The sequence below is a fragment of the Tyto alba genome, unplaced genomic scaffold, assembly GCF_018691265.1.
Source record: "Tyto alba isolate M040663 unplaced genomic scaffold, T.alba_DEE_v4.0 Super-Scaffold_12, whole genome shotgun sequence".
Lineage (NCBI taxonomy): Eukaryota > Metazoa > Chordata > Aves > Strigiformes > Tytonidae > Tyto > Tyto alba.
The window spans coordinates 7,116,712-7,137,778 of record NW_024881274.1 but is presented as its reverse complement, the minus strand read 5'-3'; the positions used below and the strand labels follow the sequence as shown (position 1 = coordinate 7,137,778).

General features: G+C 55.1%; 2 protein-coding genes across 3 annotated transcripts; one reads left to right on the top strand and one right to left on the bottom strand.

Annotated features, from left to right (window-relative positions):
• Positions 1-5,075: 5,075 nt before the first annotated feature.
• LOC104359478 (synaptic vesicle membrane protein VAT-1 homolog) lies at positions 5,076-14,558 on the top strand. 2 transcript variants are annotated; one of them, XR_006164815.1, is made up of 7 exons: positions 5,076-5,434; positions 7,020-7,227; positions 7,583-7,753; positions 7,839-7,928; positions 8,872-9,113; positions 10,182-12,090; positions 12,471-14,558. XR_006164815.1 is itself a non-coding variant. In XM_032985962.2 (6 exons), exons 1-6 carry the CDS (start codon positions 5,105-5,107, stop codon positions 10,281-10,283), a joined length of 1,143 nt encoding a protein of 380 aa, XP_032841853.2. In that variant the 5' UTR covers positions 5,076-5,104; the 3' UTR covers positions 10,284-14,558. The 2 variants fall into 2 exon arrangements, 1 of the variants encoding a protein (XP_032841853.2); XM_032985962.2 differs by having other exon boundaries at positions 10,182-14,558.
• A 343-nt stretch (positions 14,559-14,901) lies between these two features.
• Positions 14,902-20,979, bottom strand: LOC122152825. Its single transcript, XM_042787188.1, has 5 exons — positions 20,753-20,979; positions 20,441-20,544; positions 16,657-19,494; positions 16,096-16,304; positions 14,902-15,623 (listed from the first exon to the last, which is right to left on the bottom strand). Exons 1-5 carry the CDS (start codon positions 20,928-20,930, stop codon positions 15,554-15,556), a joined length of 3,399 nt encoding a protein of 1,132 aa, XP_042643122.1. The 5' UTR covers positions 20,931-20,979; the 3' UTR covers positions 14,902-15,553.
• Positions 20,980-21,067: the final 88 nt, after the last annotated feature.

The window sequence follows — 21,067 nt, the reverse complement described above, 5'->3', positions numbered from 1 at the left end:
TCTGGAGCTGCTGCAACACTCTTCTGGAAGTGAGCAGCTCCCTTTTCCCCCCTCTCTCTCTCAGGACACCGCTCCTTAGGATTCATCAGGCCCAGCAGCAGCTGGAGAGAATGTGGGGGTCTGGGAGACGCCACAGGTTGGCTGCTGGTTGATCGCTGTCCTGCAGGAAACAAGAGGCTCCTCGGAGGGGCAGGGACTTGCAGCACCGAAGGCACACAAAGAGGGTCAGGGTGGGAGGATGAAATGGCTGATTCTGTCCCTTTGAGTGTGGAAACCTCCTTGCCACACACGTCCCCTCCCACGCCAGATCCAGCTACTTGAAATGCAGCTTCCACAGCGGCACTGGCCTTCCCCTCGCCTTGCTCTGGGACGAGGCCGTGCAGCACGCACACGGCCCAGCGTGCCCCTTCTGTAAGGGCTGCCCGTGCCAGCACGGCTCCAGCGCCGGCTCCAGCACACAGCACCGGCTGTTGGGCTGACAGAGTGAGCCCAGATGGGCACTCCCTGACAGAGGTGCTTGGTGGAAATGGTTTCTCTAGCAGTAGGAGTGATTTCCATCACCTTCGTGTTTGAAATCACTCACCAAAATGAGGTATTTTCAGTTGTGCAATTCTTTATCATGTGGAGAGTGGTGGAGATGGGAAGGGCGGGGAATGAACAGAAACGAACCCTCAAAACTCCAATTTCTTTCCCATTTAGTTTCAAATGTGAATTGCATATCCCAAACACAAATCAGGGAAAAATGGTTTTCCTTTTAAAGTCTTCCTTTAAGTAGGCCCATCACAGTGCAGTGGCATCCTTCAGCTGCGTGTGCCTGGGCTGGGTCGGGGCCATCCCTTACACCCAGCGGGGCCACAGGCCAGTGGGAAGGTCCCTGCTGTGGTCTGGGGAGTGGGGCTTCCCACGGGGGCTGCCCCAGCTGGGCTGGGTGCAGGAGGGTCCTGGGCTCTGCTGCCCTGCTGCTGCACACTTCTGTGTTTCAGTGCCACACTTACTTTTCCTCGCAAAGCAGCTTATGTGCCCGTGGTGAGCAAGGGGAAGGACAAGCAGCTGGCACTGTCGGTGTACAGCGCCATGGGGACGTGCCGAGCACTGAGGCCCTTGAGCAGCAGCAGAGTTTCCAGTGGTGCAGAGAAAACTGTCTCCCATTGCAAAGCATGCACCATGCTACCTGGTCCTGCATGACATATGATTACCCAATCCCTTGAAAGCCACGCTGAGGGGAAGTTTATGCGTTTTCAGCAAGGTAAGACTTGCTGACCAAATAATTGGCTTCTAATGGGTGCACAGCACGTGGCTTTGCTAAGCCTGTAGTTTTGGGACTATACTTGTCTGTAAATTATTGATACTGTGGTGTAAGGTTGAAGTTAAGGAGGAAGATTCTCATTTCACAGGATTTCTCTAGGGACCGCAGTACAGAAGGTGCCTGACTCCAGGGGAAGACACGGTGGGATGCTGTTCTGTGCACACTTGGAAACCGGCCTCGCACCGGCCGTGCCACTTGCTTGTGCTGCGCTTCCTCAGCCTCCGCTATCTGGGTTTGTGCGGGGGAAGATGCTGGAACAGCCTCAGCCCAGCTAAGGCAGTGTTCTTTGTGGGAATGATTTGCTGTGCTGGGAGGATTTCTTCAGTCTGCTGTCACCACAAGGAGTGAACTGATGTTCACTGAGCATTACTTACCACTTGACAATCACCTCCATTGTCTCTGTGATCAAAACAGCAGCACAGGGAAGTGTGGCTGTGAGTGGCAGGTACGTCTGAGGGGTTGTGCCAGGTATCTTCCACCCGCTGCTCTACCTGCCAAATCTAAATGCAATTTACTGTGATATGGACGCAGTGTCATCCAGGAGGCACAGCATTCCCGATACATGCGCTACAGCTGGGAGATCTCGTCTGTGTCTACCTCTGTGCACATCCCAACACTCTGCAGACACAGGTGATGAAAAGGTAGAACAAAGGCAGGAGGAATCTTTCTCCTGAGTTCCCAACCAACCCAGACAGACAAATCAAAGTCAGCACTTGCTGTAGATCCAGGATACCCAAATATGCAGCCCTAAAAACATCACTGTGGGCCCCAGCAGCCCATGGGGTCTGCCTGCAGCCCCACATCCCCTTCCAGAGCCAACCCCCTGTGCTGGGCTGCAGCTGGGGGTGGCCTGGGAGCGGGTGGTCTCGGGAAGCAGGGGCAGCACCAGGAGATGGTGGCACCAGGTCAGGGCCTGGGCGGGAGCGGGAAACCTCAGCTCTGAGCGCTCCGCCTGCAGCTGGGTGTGGGGATGCCCCACGGCGGGCAGTCAGCCTCCAGCCCCGAGTGGGGTCTCAGGCAGCCTCACTGGGTGAGGGAAGGCTTTTGGGGGCCTGGCCCTCCTGGGGTCCATCCTGAGTGAGCCCTGCGGCCAGGGCTGAGCTCCCACAGGCAGCTGACTGCTGACCAGCAAACTGCTGCCAGGCTTTCTTATCTCCTGTCTGTTCATTGTTCCAGTGTCCTTGAGAGCAGAGGAGAGGGACTGTTAGAGCCCTGTGTGAAAATAAAGGGAGGTGGAACAAAGAGCTGGGCAGGATGGGCTGGCACTGCTCCTGCTGCAGGCACATCCTCCTCACCCCCCAGCCAGAGTCTCAGAGGGAGCAGCAGGGGCTGTGAAAAAGCAGCTGGGGAGCTCAGGGTGAGGTGCAGGGCTATTGGGAAGCTGAGTGCCTGGGAGAGGGATAATGGGAACAGTTTCCTCAGCAGCCTGTGCCTACCTCTGGCTGTAAATCACAAGTCAGCACCACACAGAAGGCCCCAGTGTGCTGGCTGCGTGCTCCTGTGCAGGAAAACCCCACATTTGGAGAGCTTGCTGAAAAATGGGCTGGAGGAGTGAGCACCAATTCCACTGGGAAAACTTGTTTTTTCTGGCTAATGCTTCCCGTTGCTAGCCCACACCAGTGAGTTCCACCCCAGTGAGCAGCAGCCAGCCCCTGTGCTGCGCTGGGGATCGCAGAGCAGCAGCTCCGAGCGCGCCAGCCGCGAATGCCCAGCCCGAGCACGTGCACCAGCACCAACCCATCCGCTCCCCATAAATGGCAGCACTTCACCCACACCGACACTGGCAGAGCAGCGACTAGACAAAACTGTCCCTCTGAAATCTGCAGTTTAAATACAGCGGAAAAACTAGAACAGCAGAACACAAACTGAACTGGGTAAGGTAAGATTTACAGGGAAAACATTACTAAACTGAGCTGGTAAGGAAAGATTGACTCAGGAGCACAACAGAGACAAAGGCAGCAAGAGCAGCCTGTCCAATCAATCGGACCTGTCACTATGCAAAAACATCCCTATTTCAGAGCTGCATACAGCTGGAAAAGTCTAGCAGAAGGGGAATCTGACTCCCAAACCCCACTGCCTTCACCTACCACTCTCTGAGCCTTTGGGAGTCATCTCCTTATTTCAGGTACCTATGGGGGCTCTCTCCTGGCCAGCATGTTTCATCCACCACAGGAGCCCTAACTGTGAAAATAAATCACTCAAATGACAAATGCTAGGAAAGCTCCTAGGAAGAGCACTAGAAGACAGAGAATTGTGTTTTGGCAGCTTCTTCCTAATTTTGGGCGTGGGAGATGCCCAGACATCAGAAAGGGACATCTGTATTTCTTAGAGCTGAGCAAGAGCAAAGGAGTAAAGTAACTGTCCAAGCCAGGCTGCGGTCTTGTCGTGCAACTGGACATGAGCCTCCTCCTCGTTCCCACTGCAGCCATCCAAACGCCCGTAAATATGCCACACCACAGCGCCAGATGATGTGCAGCCTGCTCCAGGCCGCTGCCCTTCTGGCTGCTTTCCTGCCTTTGTGCTCCACTTCCCGAGCAGCCCCAGCCCGCCCGGCTTGCACCGCTCCGGGGCCAGCCCAGCCTGGAGCCACCCTGCAGGACAAGGCCACGTTCATGCAAAGCTCTTGCTGGCCTTGGTCAGCAGACTGCATTCGTGCAAGGAGCGGGACTGCTGTCACAAACAAAGCCCCTAGAAACGCTGGGGCTTGCTAATCCACCGGCTGGCCAGAGCCTTACATCAGATGCTGTCAGCAGTGCTGGGAGTGCCCTGCCCAAAGCAGGCGTTGTGCCAGGTTTTGCTTGGCTTGGGAATACTGGAGTGACACAGAAACTTCCCCAGTACATGTTTTGATTATCCTTCAGGTGGTCTTTGCTTTCTGTTTGTGGGTGGATGTTTTTATTTTTCAGGGACTCTTTGTATCTTGGATTATTAGGGATGAGAACCAGTGAGGTGTGGATCTGACTGTGCTCTTCACACACAAAACTGCACTGAATTAGCAGTCTTGATGACAAGTGTGATACACAGGAGCTGGACAGAGATCTGGGTACTGAATTCATGGAGAGGGCTGCTGTCTGCTGGCAGATGCTTCACGAGCGGGAAGAGAGGCTGGAGCCATCGATCTGTCTACGCACCCTGCCTTATTTATCTGTCTTTAGTTATAGGACTAGAGCTCTACTCCTCCCTCTTGTCTGTGAGCCAGTCCATGCCTCATCTTCACTACATGCAGCCATTTCAGGGCTACGAGCAGAGATGTGTTTATTAAACCTCCCTGCAAGTGACATCAGTTACAATAAACGGGAAAAGTAAACGGTAAAAGTAACTCAGCAGGATGACACTTCAGCAAAACAGCCATTTCAAACGTGTCTCCAGAAAAGATGAGGCAGTTTGTTTGCTTGAAAGGACCGATCAGTCAGTCAGTCAGTCAGTGGTGGAAGGTGCAGGGCAGCGCGGCCGGGGGACGGCGGCTCTGCAGGGCTGCAGCCGCCGCACAAGCCCCCCTGCGCCGCGCTCCCTGCCCCGGGACCGGCCCCAGCGCTGCCGCGGGGAGCGGCCCCTCGGCGGGGCCCCGGCGGGGCGGGCGGGGCGTCCCCCGGGACACCGGGCGGCGGGAGGGGCGCCCGCCGTCGCGCCGGGAGCGGGACGGGAAAGCGGCCCGCGGGCAGCACGGCCCCGCCTGCCGCGGCCCCGGCCCGTTCCGCCCCCCGCTCCGCCCCCCGGCCGCGCCCCGCGCCCCGGCTTTTCCCCGCCCGCCGCCGCCCCCCGCCCGCAGCCGCTCCCGCCGCTCCGCTCCGCTCCGCCATGTCCGCCGAGCCGGCCCCGGCCGCCGCCGCCGCCCCCGAGCCGGGCCCCGGCCCCGAGCCGCCGGCGGGCGGCGGGGAGGCGGCCGAGCACCGGGCGCTGGTGCTGACGGGCTTCGGCGGCTACGAGAAGGTGAAGGTGCAGGCGCGGCGCGGCGGCGCCCCGCGGCCCGGGGAGGTCTCGGTGCGCGTCCGCGCCTGCGGGCTCAACTTCGCCGACCTGATGGCGCGGCAGGGCCTGTACGACCGGCTGCCGCCGCCGCCCGTCTGCCCCGGCATGGAGTGCGCCGGCACCGTCCGCGCCGTCGGCGACGGCGTCCGCGACCGACAGGTGAGGGGCAGCGCGGTTCGGCCCGGCCCGGCCCGGCCCGTCCCCGGCGCGCTGCGGTGGTCCCGCCCGGCCGGCGCGGCCCCGCCCCGGCCCCTCCGCCGGGCTCCGAGCCCCGGCCGCTCGGGGGGGCCCGCCCGCTCCCCCGGCTGGGGTTCCCCGTCGGGGCGGGCCGGCCCCGGCAGAGCCGCGCTCCCCGCGCGGGACCGACCTGCGTGGTGCCGCCCGCGGGGGGCTCCGCCGCGGCCGGGCAGCAGACAAAGCCCCTGGACAAAGGGGCTGCGCGGGCAGTCGGGCCCCGGCGCGGCCCCGGCCTCCCGGGGCGGTGGCTGCCCTCCCCCCGTGGAATGCTGGCCCAGCCGCTCTGCTGCCCGCCCGCCCCGAGGGCCGGGGTCCCCGGGCTCTGGACCCGTGGGTGGAAAGCTGGAAGCGGCTGTGTTTCTTGGGGACTGCCAGGTGGTTTCGCGTGCCAGGTGGTGAGTGCTAGGAGGATGTTGGGCTGAAGCATGACTGTGCTGTTTCTGAACGCGTGTGTGACTCTCCTTTGAAACCCCGCGGACATGGAAGGGAACAGCTCCAGCTGCTGCAGCGCTGTCCAGAGCCATCCGAGGGTGTGAGGTGTGAGCACCAGCAGATTAGCTCCACTCGGTGCTGGGTCTGTGCCCTCGCTAGAAATGCAGCAGCCACAGGCTTGTCACTTGGGCTGCAGAGGAGTTGGCTCTGTGTATCCCAGAACTTTGGGTCCTAGGGCAGTTGCAATTACGGTGCTTTAAGATGATTCTCGGGTGTATAACCAGCAAAATAAAGTGTCTCAGAAAAGTAAACAAAACCCCCCAGTGTGTCAGAGATGATTCCCTCCCCTCCAGGAAAACATCTTGGTTTATTCAAGTGTAAATGCTAAACCCACACACCAAGGAGCAGAGGAGACTTTTCTGCTCCAGGAGACTTTCTGCTCACTGTCTTAGCTCTGCCTCTTGTCTGCTTGCTGATACGACTGCTTGGCGTTTTGCTGTCTCCTTCCTGTTGTACTGCAAGCGGATATTTCTTGCCTAGTGGAATAAGAGCAGATTTTGGGGGATGTGTCAGACTTCAGGCCTGAGGCTTCGACCTGGGAGGCTTTCCTGGGGCTGGACGTGCTTTTTCCAGGGTAGATCGTGTTAAACGCTGCCCCAAGTCTCCTGCCTGTTGGCAGAATGATCCTTACAAGGGGCAGCAGTAATACTTCACAGTGTTCAGACTCCTGCTCCCAGCTTGGGCAGGGCTGGCAGGACATGGCCTCTATCCCTCTTACCTTGTTGGGGGTCTGTTTGGGCAGCTGGAGATCAGGCAGCGTGCTGGGTGCGAGCCAAAGCCTGGGGCGCTTGTGATCCCTCAGGCTCCGTGGTGAGAGGCGCAGCGGTGCGGTTTGCCTGATGCATGGAGCCCAGGCTGCAGGCTCCCGCCCAGCCCAGGGGTGCTGCAGTCCCTGCAGACCCGCACAGAGAACAGGGCACGTGTGCCTGGCTCTGGCATGCAGAGGGCGAGGGTGTCATGACTTCTACTAGCATGGGGCTTGTTTCAGATCACCTTGTCCTTGGTTTGATTTTAGGTTGGTGATAAGGTGATGGTCCTGGCTAGGTCAGGGCTTTGGCAAGAAGTGGTGAATGTGCCAGCCAGTCAGACTTTCCTGATGCCTGAGGGGATGAGCTTTGAGGAAGCCGCTGCTCTTCTTGTCAACTACATCACTGCCTATATGATCCTGTTTGACTTTGGAAACCTGAGACCCAACCAGAGTGTCCTCATCCACATGGCTGCAGGTAAATAGTTCTTGCCAGGCAGTGCTGAGACTCTTGGCCTCGACGTGCAAGCTTCTGAATGGGTGGCACAGGTGAGGAAGCAATCAGAACTGGGCTGGACTGACAAAACATTGTCTGCCAGAGATGCAGGCTTCACCTGGACCCAGCCGCTGGCAAATGCTGAACCCATTTCCCAGCAGCCAGGGTTGGTCTCCCCCGGCGTGTCACAAGCGTCAGCCTGCCCCAGGCAAAGCCTTTATTCCATACCCTCCCAGCGGTGTGTGATCAGTACAAACAGGGATAATTTACCTAACCAGAGGCTTTTCTGACTGCTGGGGCCGTTTGCTTCCAAGTCTTTCTCACTGCTGATTTTCAGGTGGTGTGGGAACTGCTGCCATCCAGCTGTGCAAAACTGTAGAGAATGTCACCATTTTTGGCACAGCATCTGCCTCCAAGCATGATTCACTCAAGGAGAGTGGAGTTGCTCACCCCATTGACTACAGAACGATGGATTATGCAGAGGAGGTCCGGAAAATCTCTCCCAAAGGTACTGTGTGGTGGAGGACTTCTACAACTGTCCTGCATTTCTCTCAAGTGCAAAGAAGTCTCTAGCTACTTTCAATTCCCTCTAGGTGTTGACATTGTCCTGGACCCCCTGGGAGGATCTGATACGTCCAAAGCATTTAACCTGTTAAAGCCAATGGGCAAACTCATCACTTACGGTAAGTGTGAGCAGCGTGCCCAAACCCCAGATCCTGGGTAGGGGGGACTGTGTGATGGCAGGGCGGGCATGGGAATGCTCCATGCTGCTCCGTGCCTGGACACACAGCTGTGAGGGAGCATCACTGTTGCTGTTTGCGTCGTAGTTCTGTTATTTCATGAAGACCTTCAGGATGCTTTGCCTGGGTGAGGCACGGAGGGGAGTGAGATTTGTGCCTTGTCCCAAGAGCTCTGGTCACAGGCTCCAAGGCTCCTCCCTCAGAAGGCAAGATCTCTCTTTGAGTACGAGCGGGTGCCTGCAGGGGAGGCTGGAATGTCCTCAGAGGAACACTGGCACAGCTGCTTTGTCCAGGCTGACTTAATGCATAGCACTAATAAAGCCTTGCTTTTCTTCTAGAGGATGTGTGGGTGATGAGGTTTGAGGCTACTGAATACTTATCTCTCCATTCCCCAGCCCTGAAACACTGTGATTTTTGTCCCGTAGACAAAGGCCTCACACAGCCCCCAGTGGGATTCCAGATACTTGCACCAGTGTGCTGCTTCTTTTGTCCCAGCCTGTTGCAGTGTGTGACTCCCCTGAAGAAGCCTGGCTGTAGGAGAAGGGGAATGCTGTCCTGCCAGCCTGGCTGGATGTGACTTGTAACCTTCTCTTGCCTCTGCTAGCACTCCAGCATCCTGCTGTTGCCCTCCTAAGAGAGTTGTTCTGTATTTTTGCAATATATGGGCGTGATAATCTGAATTCTGCGTATCTTGAGGCCGAGGCAGGTACCTGTTTCCACTGAAGGTCGACTGGGCAAATCCTGATGTGATCCAGTTCTCACCTCTGTTCTCCATCACTGTGTGAGCGGCTGTTACCCTGCGTATTGTCTGAGCTGTTATATGGGATGCCCACTGCCTCTCCAGTTGTGTTGATTCCAGCTCATCTGTGGCTTGCCTTCTTTTTAGGGGTGGCAAACCTGCTCACTGGGCAGAAGAAGAACCTCATGGCTATGGCTAAAACCTGGTGGAACCAGTTCAGCATCAACGCCTTGCAGCTCCTACACCATAACAAGGCTGTGTGTGGCTACCACCTTGGATATATGGATGAAGAATTTGAGCTTGTTGGAGGTGTTGTAGCCAAGCTGGTTAACCTGTACAGTCAAGGCAAAATCAAGCCCAAAATAGACTCTGTATGGCCCTTTGATCAGGTGAGTCTGAGCTAACATATAGGCCGGCAGCACTCAGCAATTACTGGGCAATTGTCTTCTGCATGGTGAGCTCTGGTTCAGTGTAAGCACCTTGTTCACGGGGGCTGAACCGATGCAAATGTTTAATAACCATCTGTTCTCAGACATGCAGTGCCTTTTTCCTTCTAAGATATTAAGGGTGAGTAAAGTGGCTGGACTCTTCTGCTCTAGTGCACAGAGCTGGGCAATGCCAGACAGCATCCCTGTGGACCAGGGCAGGTGCTCAGCTGTGCTCTGTGGGCAGCACCAGCCCATGGAGGGACTGGGTTATGCATCAGACTGCAGACTGCGCTGAGTCTGCACCCTGTGATTAACCAGACAGCTGGGAAGATGGCTGCTGCCCTTCTACAAGTGGAAAAGAGCACAGGGAGTGGAGCAGAATGACGATGTTGGAAGGGAGTGGCAGCTTTTTCAGCAGCTCTGCTGCACTCAGTGTTGTTGCATCAGTGTATACAGGCAGAGTCAGGTTCTTCCCTTGGAAATCCTGTGCTGGGGTAGGACTTAGTGCAGGGGAGCAAAGGACTTGGTAATAATCTATCAGAGTTAGTACCGGAGAACTAGTGTGATGCAAGTGCTTAAGGAGAACTCTGTTGATTCCAGGCCTGGCTCAGGTGCTGTTTTGCTTAAAAATAATAATAATGGTATTTGTTCTGTGGTTATGTAGATGGTAGAAGCATTGTCCTTCTGGCTGTTGGCTGGATTTCTGCAGTGCTCCCCTCTATTTGGAAGGGAAGGCATGGTGGCATGCTCTTCACTCTTCCATGGTTTGCAGAGCATCATTTTGTATGTTACGGTTGTCCCGTGTGAATTCTTGAGGACAGTTGCCTACAGGCAGGCTGGGGTAGCTTCCCAACTCTGTCCAAAATGCATCTCTGCAGAGGCATCTGGATGCTTGGCACTTGCTTGGACTGCCAGGAAAGCTGCCTCCTGGGTGTCCCTCAGGCTATTCTGGGTGCACCAAGGGCCCGGGAAGGGCAGGACTGCACTGAGTGGTGGGTGTGAGTCTCATGAGATTCCTGTTGCTTCCAGGTGGCAGATGCCATGAGGCAGATGCAAGAGAAGAAGAATGTTGGAAAGGTCATCCTGGTTCCTGAAGCACCCAAGGAAGAATCCAAAAAAGAAGAGAACTAAGGAGAAAAGATGTGTGCAGATTGTGAAATCATGGTTTAACTCCCTGATCTCTTTGGGACCTGGAAATGGACAGATCAGTAGCTTCCATCTTCACCAGTACAAGAACATCGTGGTTAAAGTTCAGATGAGGTTTGCATGCTCTCATTGTGACTGACCCTTTGCCAGATATGCCTCCTGCCCTAGCTCTCTGTTTTGAAGCCTGTTTATTTTGTATGTTTTTCTAATCACTTGTTTCTCTACTGAATTTCCAAACTAACCTTAGTTTTCTGTGGCAGTGCAGCTGAAGCTCCCAGGCAGTTGCTGATTAACAACTGCATATAGCCTGTCACTGTAAAGTCAGGATACAACATACAGTATCAACTGCCAGGTATCTCCACAGAAAGTGAGGCCTGCTAGAGCATTTGTACTGTCACCTCTGAGAAGCTTGTTCAGCAGGAGAATGAGCCAAACTTGGGATGTTTCCCCAACAGCTGGAGGAAAAGCACGGCTGGCATAGTTGAACTCTAGCTCAGGCTACATTTCTGTTTACACTAACCACCCCGCTCCCTCGCCTCCGCTTCTGTAGGCCTCTAACACCAGTCAGATAGTAACAGGTCATGTTGCCTTTGCCTTGTAAATAACCATCCTGGCATTTTGGAGTCTATGGCATATTGCACTTAATTCGCAGTCACTTCTCTGTGCAGTCGGCGAATAACCTGACTGGCTGGGCTGTGTCTGAATACAGAAGAAAAGTTTCAGCTGGGTATCTTGATCTTGTCCATTTTCTGATTCCAAAGTGTGTAGGGAGATCTAAACTGTGTCTGATTTTTAGAGACCATAAGGACTCAACTGTGTCTCAAACGACTGGAACAATTGATGTTGGCTGTGTGCTTCATTAATGTTGGGCTCCAAGCTGGTATTGTTAAGGCTAAACTTCACCCTCGTGTTTGTATTTCCAAGGGCTGCACTGCTGAATTGGACTTTAGCCAGATGGGAACAAAATAAGCCCCTGTTAATTGTAATGCTTGCTTTGTGCTGTGCCCTGTGCGCTGGGGAGGTGTTGCAGTTTGGGATGTAACTTGCAAGAAGCAATCCTGTAAACCTGCTTCCCAGGAGCCTGGGCTGGCTCTGTGTGTGGCACGCCACTCAGTAAAGCTATCACCAGGTTACCAGTGTAGATGGTAAACCGCTCAGTTCTGCATCAAGCCTCTTGGCCTGGGCATCTTGAGCAGTTTAAATTGTGCTTTCCATTCTCTTCTAGTTAGCTTGTTAGATACCCACTCAAACCAGCTCTTACCTCGTCAGTCAGTGCTGCAGTAGGGGTTGACTCTCCTTCCCCTGAAACTGCAAGTCTTGGGACCCTTGGGCTTTCTTCTAGCACTGAGGGTTTAGGAGCTACCTGGGTTGCTCCTCCCAGACCAGAACTCGTTTTTTCTTCCTCTTTTCTTCTGTGCATTGGGAAACGTAGCTGTGTAGAGACCCAAGCCTAGTTCTGTGAGCACTTAATGTCCTGGTTGGTGCCTCCCCTTCCTGCTGGACCCTGTTTTCAGGCCTGAGTGACTGTGGTGCTGTTTGTGCTTGCTTTGAGGCTTTGTCACAGACTGTAGGTGCTGTGGGCTTTTAGGCTTCATTTTGGATTTGAAAATGTAAACCTGAGGGTGCCAAGAAGAGCTGCCCATCATGGAAGAGCTCAGGCTCCAGGAGCAAAACCTTGCGACTAGGAGTCCTGCTTAACCAAACCCCGAGGAGGAGAAGCACCTGCCGGGCAAAGCCCCTCCGCTGCTCGAAAGCAGCCAAGCACTGTGCAGGGCTGGGGATTCCCGTGCAGGTGAGGAGTGTGGCTTCTTCCTCTGCCAGTTCTATTCTCCGGTGGGGCAGCTTGTAATTCAGGTCCTTGGGCTCAGTCCTTAGTTCTGCCGCCTTCTAGAAGCGCGTAGGCACAGCCTCTGTGGGACTTGCCCTGGCTGCCTTTAAGTATTAAAACAAGCCCCTTCCTTAAGACCTCAGAGGAGGGCTGGAGCCCTGTCACAGATCCTTGTCAGTCCACCTCCTGCACTTGATAGGTGAACTTCATAAACATGGTCTGATGAAACTCACAAGCACAACTTTTAACCTTTCTGAATACAAAATCTTGCTGCTTCTCCTTTCAACCTACCCTGTCATGCTAATTTAGATTAAATCCAACAGTGTCTAATGCTGCTTTACCAGGTCTGGCAACAGAAGGACTGTCTAAATTGATGAAATGGGAAGTCTGGACCTGTTCCTCCGAGAAACTGGACTTCACCTTGATGAAAGAGCAGCGTGCTCACAGGGCACACAACCCTGCACATCGTCAGGTTCTGCACACTTGTAAAGGGGAAAACTATCAAATTGTGTGTCAGAGTAACATCCTCTCCTTGCTTTACTCTCGGCCGCGCGCGTGCTCAGTGCCTTACTTGGATGGCCTTGGATCAGGCAGCGCAGCGAGGCTCTCGCAGTCTGTCCCTCGCGGTGCAGTGTGGAGGAAAGCGGGAGTCTTGCAGCTCCCCGTAGGACACCTCTGATGTGCTGCCTTGTGGTACGCCACAGAAAACAGTATCTCAGTGCCTTCTTCTGCATGCCTCTAAGGACTAGGAAGTCACTGGAGCCCTTTCCATTCTGGCCTTTCAAAGTATTGCCAAAAACCTGTTATAACTCTTGCTAGCTCTGTTTTGTGAACACTGGTGGTGTAGTCTGTGAATGACATACCCTTTCCATGTACTACAGCCTTTCCAGGGCTGTCCTGGTGGCTCTGTGCTCCGCAGTCCAGAAGAGCTACTGTAGAGCCCTTGTCTGCCCCAGGGCAGCTGTTTGGCTCCGGCCAGTCCTTGAGTGAGGCTTTATCTGCTGTGCCAGCCTTGGCTCTCCGGAAACAATCCCAGCCCCTGCCTCTCTTCAGGCAGCCGCTCATGTATCTTCTACCTACAAATTCCTGAAGCCCTTATCAGGGCACGAGTGCTAAGCAGTTACTCTCTGTTAGAGTTTAGCACTGACTGTTTTATGTCCTGTGGTAGCAATGACGTTTTCTACAGAAAGGCCAAGATTAAATGTAACCTTGCTCTCTGCTGCCTCACTGGCCAATGCTCTGCTCTAGGTGGTTGTAGTTGTTGGTTTTGTTTTTTTCCTTTTTTTTTTTTTTTTTTTTTTTTTTAACAGACAAACATTTTATGGGCCAATAAGTATAGAACCAATGTAAAACAACTTCCAAGTGTCTTTAACTCCATGAGGTTAACCAGCAGGTTTGTATACTAAGGACCAAAGCAAAAAACAAACAAAAACCCTAGGATAAAAATCATTCCACTCAATGTTGCTTGACTGTTTAGGGCAAAGTTGTGCTATTAGGGAAATGGGAGATTACTGTGCTTAAATTGCCTGTGCCATTCCAGCTATCAGAAGTGCAATGTAATGTTTATTTTACTGATTGTCTGACCCAAAGGTTATGCTGTGCAGAGTCCAAGTGGAAAGCGTAAATTCGTGAGCAGAGGAGAGCCCAGCCCACTGCTGGGGGAGGGGCTGCTCAGCACAGGGATGCCTGTGTGAGTGCCACACCTGCGTCATTACTGCAGTCACCTTCCCAGACTGGTACTACTGGTCTTGGACAAAATGCAACTCCTCTGCGATCACCAGGCAGCTGTTGTCACGTTTTTGACTCTGGTTTCTCTGGAGCTCACTTGTGTTTCGTGCTAACCGCAGAAAGGGAAGGGAGTGGCAGCAGCCTCAGCTTGTGCAGAGGAGCACAACCCCTGCCAAGTACTTTGAGACAGGGGCAGGAGTTTAGCTGTACATTTCATTTTGGACACCTGTATTAAACTAGAATTGAATGACCAGGGAGAAGCAAGAAACATTGTGGGCCTCAGGCTTTAATTGGTGCAGGATCCTGGCCCACTTACAGCTGCTATCATAGGTGTAAAACCACTCTTGTTGCCTAGTGAAGTCTAGCGTGTTAAGCCCTGGTGATGGCAAAGTGCGACTGGCAAGTAGCATTTGAGCGTGATGTGAAATGCATTAGACTCTGAGCCTTTTACAACATATGGTCTGGTCTGTACTGTCTGAGTTGTGTTGATTTGCTGGTATGTGATATGAGTGATACTCATCCTACAGACATGGAAAATCTTTGTTTAAAAAAATATATTCTGCTTTGTGCGTGTAATCAAGTTGGACAGGAAGCAAACGTGCCAATGCTGTTTACATGACTATACTGTGTAATGCTCCTCTGTCTAATGTTACCATATGCCTTATGTGTTTCAAATGTTAATTAAAAGCATAACAAAACCCTCAGTGGCATGCTGCTCAATCATCTGTTGGAATGAACACCTCTGCCTGCAGCTCAGCTGCCGAGACACTTTTATTGCTTCTCCAGGCAGTCAGGGGCTGGACACATTCAGTTTGTAAGTTCTAACTCTCACAGGATGAGATGATGACTCTGCTCGCAAGGCCAACTGCTGATTGTTGCCTTGATCTACTGCCCTATTCTGGAGGGCAGCTATGAAGAATTTTGTTTGCAAAGCCCTCAGCTGGCCTCTGCAAGTCACTCTGTGTCTGGGTGGCTGTAGCCAGTCGAGATTGAAATGGGTGCCTGGGGTGATGGTAAGACAAGGCATGAACAACCACTGCTAAAAACATGGGGAAAAAGTCTTGTTTATTTGTGTTTCTCCCCTGAGAATATACAGGCAGGGACAGTTTCTCAGGGGAGGTGGCTGTCCTGGGCCCTGAAAGCTGTTAATGCTCTCCCCAAGAGATCATCAGGTTGCCTGCTGGCCCCAGAGCTGGGGCTGCAGCTGGGGGCTGTCTGCTCAAGGACAGAAATGTCTGAGTGAACAGCTGAAATTAACGGCAGCTCAACTCTGGCACAGGCTCTGGGGGTGGCTGGGCTGGAACCTGCCTGTAGTGGCTGGAGGTGGAAGAGCCTTCCAGAAGCTGGAGCTGGACTACATGCAGGTTTGCCCAGGTTTGGGTTACGCTGCTGAAAGCCACACCAGCGCTCAGCCTGGAGCCGGTGTTGAAACAAGCTGTGTCACTGGCTGGTGAGGACATACATCCAGGAGGAGCTGGAGTTCCAGGGAAGCTGTGATCTATGCTGGGGGTTGCAGGTGGGGTGGGGAGGGAGGTGCTACTGTCACTAAAGTGCAGACTTCTGGCTATCTCTGGGAGTACAGGAGCTCCTTGGACAAACACCTGCTTTTTCTTGAGCTGTCTGTGTTAAGCTGCAGTTTTGTCAGCTGGAAGGGAAGGTGAAGCAAAGGCATGGGCTGCGGCTGCTCAGGCAGGGAGTCTCACGCAATGCCCAGTTTCTTCAGTACAGTGCAAACCTCACGGAGATACTGGGCGTCTGGATAGCCGTTCCTGTGGGGCAGAGAGGGAAGTGGAGTAAGCCCTGCTGCTGGTGCTAAAACCACTGAGGGGAGCAGCAGTTTAATTTTGCCCCATTCCTTCAACAGGGGCTGAGGGTGGAAGTCCTGCTGCCAGGCAGCTGCTGCTGCCCACAGGCACAGCTTGCACCCAGAGCTGGATGCAGAGCGCTGGCACAGGAAAAGGCAAGAAAGCTGTAAGTGAAGAGGGCCCAGAATTCTTGTTCATGGGGAGCTTATGGGGGTGGGGTTGAAAAGGGCTCTAGCTCCAGCTGGAGGGTGCCAGGGCTGGTCTGCCACACCACAGCTGCCCTGTGAATTGAAGCAAAGGGAGGCACCAACTCAGTCACTGTGGGAGCCTGGAAGAGCTACCCATGCCAGGATTTGGTGAGCTGACACCCATGTTTCTCCTCCTCCAATTGCTAAAAAAACGCACACCTGGAAGCTTGGGAAAAGCTGGGCCATACCTGGCTTTGCCTCCATCCCAGGAGGTTTTGTGTGGGATAAGGCCCCATGTCACTCTTTCCTCTCCATTGCAGGACTTGATCTGGAAGGTCAGCCCATGCTCAAATGCTTTCTTCAGCAGCATTGCCATCTTCTGCCCTTCCCTGTTGTCAGGCAGGAAAGCATAGAAATTCCCTCCTTTGTAAGGCTGTCCTGGACGGGGGTCGCCAACCTTAGAGCAGGAAAAAAGCGTTTTAAACAACCACCTGAGTGCTGTTTCTCAGAGCTGGCTTCTGAGATTTTGTCCAGCCTGAAAACACACAGACGACTATGGCCCGCATGGGCTGGTAGTCACTTCGAGCTAAAAACAGAGGTCACATACTCTTCTAAAGCAGCAGGCTGCTCCCGAGCCTGGTGTGGAGCTTTTTGCCTTCCACAGGTCGATACCTCTGTTGCTTTGCATGTGGGGCATGGAGCTGTAGCTGCCTTCCCCACCACACACACGCACACTCCCCCAGCCACGCTGACAGAACCTATTGCGTATCCTGTAGCAGAATGGGGAAGCCCCCATGGTCGGTACCTACCCCTTGCACGCCATCAGGGACGTTATAGGCAACCTGGAGCGTTGGGTCTCGATAGTAGCCAGGCAGACTCTGAGACAGGCATGAGAGCTTGAATGTCCCTGAGATCCTGCAGCCTGGGACAACGGAGGAGGAGCTGCAGCAAGCTGGCTGCCCACTGTCCACTGCGAAGCATGTCCTGCACAAGGCGTGACCGCAGGGGGCCTGGCAGGTCACACCTGAGCCCTGGCAGGCATCGCACCGGCCCAGAGGTGTCTTGCTGCTTTCCTGTCCAAGGCTGGGGCCTCTTGTCTGCCGTGACGAGAGGGCGGGCTGCCCCTGCACACTGCTCCTGCCCGCTGGGAGCAGGGCCCCTTCCCGGCCCCCGGGCTCTGCTGCAGGTGACTGTTGGGCTGCAGCCTCGGGTGGCTCGGCGGCCGCAGCCCTGTACAGCCAGGCGGGCAGGGAGTGAGGAGCCCCGTCTGCTGCAGACACGGGTGAGCGCAGCTGTCCCACCGCTTCCTTCTGGCCTCCCCGGCTCTTGTCTCTTGCGAACTGGAATCTGTCCACCAAAACCTGCTTCAGCCGTGCAATGTCAGGCTCCTCTGCAGACAATTTTGTCTTCGGCTGTTCCAGGGACTCCCTCAGACCAGCAGGACTTGGCTTATCCACTACGCCAGGGCTCTGAAGGCTGCTTCTTCCTTGCACAGCCCCAAAATCAGCATGGCCATCGTCCTCCTCCTGCCCCAGTGCCTGCTGGAACCTCCAAGAACTGGCGGACCTCTTTTCCTCAGCCTCTGGCAGCTGGAGAGCCCTGAGCGCATCCACGTGGTCTGCTTTGTCACTAATGTTCAGGTGCTGCAGGCCCATGTGTAGGGAATCCAGGCTGCTGGGAAGGGCAGCACCCAGAACCGTGTCCTGGCTTCTGCTTGGCTGGATCACACTTGAGTGCCCTGTACTCTCTTGTCCTGGAGACAAAGATGAAGACTTCAGGGCATGGAGCCTCTTGGAAGAAAACACGTGGAAAGCCTCAGTCACTCCTGGCAGCATCTCCTTGGGGCAGGCAAGATATAGCTTGTACTTGTCTTTGGTGAGTCCAACCTGGAGGGAGTTTCCTTGCAAGAGGCTGCACAGTTCACTCAGGGCACTGTCATCTGGACCATCTAGAGCGAGCTCCGAGTAGCTCATACTCTGACACACAAGGTCAGGACACTTTTGCACAAGAGCTTCCACCTTCCATTTAGCCTGGAAAAGCTTGCCCCTGTCTGCCGTCTGTAGAGTCAGCACAGTGCAGTCCCCAGTACGATGCTCTGAGATCTGCACACCTCCATCCCTGCACAGGTCATCAATAGCAGCGTGACAAACGTCTTTCAGGTAAGACCACTGCAGAGAGTCCAGGCTCATTTCTTCACTCACCCTCCTGCCTCCACCGCCTGCCCTGACACTGTCTTGGGGCTTCTCGCTTTCCTTTGACCTTGGCAGGGAAAAGCTGTTGGAACGTCGCAGCAGAGGCCTGGATTCAGAGGGTTTAGTGTCTAAAGCAGAAGAGGTGCTTGTCACGTCAAAGGTACTAGATATGCTAGTGAGGGGGCGGTGCTTGATGGGACCTGAGCCTTTAGAGTCCCCAGGATGCTGCGAAGTGCTATTCTCTTTGCCCCCAAAGGGAGACAGAGCCTTGTGTTTTATAAGCCTGGCACCTCCTTTCACACGGTGCCATGCTTTGGGGTCCTTCTGCTGAGACTCTGCTGCTGACTCCAAAACCACATCTGTTCTAGAGTCATGAGGCTGGAACTGCTGGGTTGGTGCTGTTGGGTCACTTGGACCACTCAGGCCCCGGCTGGCCTGAGACCTCTCAGCTTTCAGTGTGCTGAAGCTGGCAGCTAGCTTGAGCTCACCTTTCAGCTCCGGCCTGCCTGGGCTGAGCCTTGAGGCTGAAGTGTCCACAGGTGCCTTGGGCTTGTGCAGTGCAGCCTCTGTGGGACAGGAGGTTGCTGGGCGTGAGAGCAGGGAGCTGCTGAACATGCCAACTGCGTGCGCAGCACCTCTGGTGCTGAAATCCTGAAGGTATTGCTTGGCCTGGGACACATCAACGAGGTTTCCAATAAGACAAAGCTGCTTCTCGTCCTCATGGCAGAGCAACTGGGGATACAGTTTCTTCAGCTCACGTGTCAGAGCCCCGAGTGCCTGGCTGTCCATATCCAGTCCTTCCTTGGCGATATTCTCCTTGCGCAAGCTCACCTCCAGGTGCTGGTAAAGCTGCTGCAGGGCCAGACGGGCCTGTCGCAAGGCGTCCATGTCCCCAGACACACCTACAGCTGGCTGGAGGTACAGTATAGCGATGCCATCGCTGCTAACATCCACCACATCCACACGATGCTGGTGTAGCACACCTTGGTACTCGGTGGCACAGAACCTCTGCATGTACAAGTAAATGTCCGAGTCCATCACTAGGGAAAAGTCCTCCAGCTGTTCCACAGCTTCCCCATCCACTGGGCCCCGAGGTGATGGGACTTCAGCTGCCTTTTCACTTGCCTGGTCCCAGTTCTGCAGCTTTGCTGTCTCTCGTGCTGACTGAGCAGAGTCAAGTGCTTGCTGGTGACCGTGCGTTCTGGTCTCTTTGGCCACGTGGCTGGAACCTGGCAGGAGGATCTCTCCAGCAGCTTGGCTCTCGAGGTTCAGGCTGCCCAGCAGGTCTCTGCTGAAGGCCTGCAGCTCCGTGAATGGTCCCTTGACTATGCAGTGTGTGTTCTTGGAGTCAAAGTCAAACTGCACATTGCTGTAGCCTTTATGCAAGTTCCTCAGGAGGGTTTTTCCAGCAGGAAGCTTGCCATAGTCAACTATCATGCAAACACGTATGAAGATCTGCAAGTAGAGAGCAAGAGAGTGAGAGCAAGGAACAAAAATAAGCCCCCTCCAAGGCACAGGGGGAAGCAAATGCACCTGCCACCTGCCACAGCCCCTGCATTATTATGACAGGAGAGACCACAAGTTCCACCACCTCTCTCAGCATTCTGCTTTCAAATGAGATGGGAGCATAATGCAGGCAGGACTGAAAGACCCAGCCAGCCCAAGCAACTCTTGGACCTTGTACACATACTCAAAAGCTTTTTGCAAACAAGGAATGCAAGGAGCAAACTGCACAGAGATGCTGTCCCACTTCTACATTCCATGAGCTCTGCGAGCAGCCCAAACCCAAGAAATCCACTATTCCTTCTGCATATGAAATGCAGTTGCACTCTTACCCTCCCAGAGCTTCAGCTGTAGAACTTCAAGCAGTCTGGCACCACAGGCTTGCAGAAAGGTCTGCAATGCCGGGCTAACTCCCGTGCGTGCCCTTGTTTTCGGTGCTGAGACATGAAAGCAGGAGATGTAGCTACTGCCCCACTCTCCTGAAACAGGAAGAGGCAAGAACTCTCCAGTGCCTCCTAGACACCAGCAGGTCTGTCTCCTAAGCTCTCCTGAGAAGGAGCGTGTCCAGATAATGAGACGGAGTCCAGCTAACACCATGGCAGAGGCATTAACAGGATCCCCGCCATGTCACCAGACGGGCTGGGGAAAAGTGCCCCTTCCCTCCAGTCTGACTAGTCTTCCTCGCCTTAACAGGCACAAATACTGAGCAGCTGAGCGCACAGCCGGCCTGGCTGTCCCTGTGTTATTAGCACGCACACAAAAATATATTCCTTGTTTGAATGTGAATACAACTGGGTTTGCTTTAAGTCTACTAAAGGTTAAAGGAGAGCGCGAGGTCGCCCTTCCCGCGCGTCTGCCAGGCCCAGAGCAGCTCCAGGAGCCGGCTGCTCGCCGTCACCTCGTCAGGGCTCGGCTCCGCGGCGTGCGCCGTCACGTCCAGCGGGTATTCCTTCCCTCCGATCGACAGCACGTGGTTCTTCGCCTTCAGGATCCTCTGGGCCACTGGGTGGGAAAAGCCGTCGGGCACCGCGTCAGCCCCGCCAGGTGCCCGGGGGCAGCAGCTCCGTCCCTGCCCCGCGGACACAGGGACGGGGGGGCGAGACAGGGGGACGCGGAGACAGGGTGGACGTGGGGGGCGAGACACGGGAACACGGCAAAGCCCAGGGGCCCGGCTGCAAGCGCGGCCCTTCGGGGCCCCCGCGGCCGTTACCTTCCAGCGCCTCGAAGGTGATGAGGGCGCAGGCCGGGGGGCCGGCCAGCACCCGGAGGTCGGCGATCTCCCCGCCGCCGTTGCGGGAGCGCAGGAAGTGGATGGTCAGCTTGTCGGCCACCCTGTCGGGGGGCAGGTCGGCGGGGAGGCCGCCCACCCGCACCGTGCGGCCCGCCATGCCCGCGCGGGGAGGCCGCGGGCCCGGGGAGCCCCGGCGGCAGCTGCCCCCGCCCGCCCCGCGCGCCGGGCCCCGCGCCCGCCCCGCCACCCCCGGCCCGGCCGCGGCCCCGCGGCAGCTCCCGGGCTCCCCGCGCC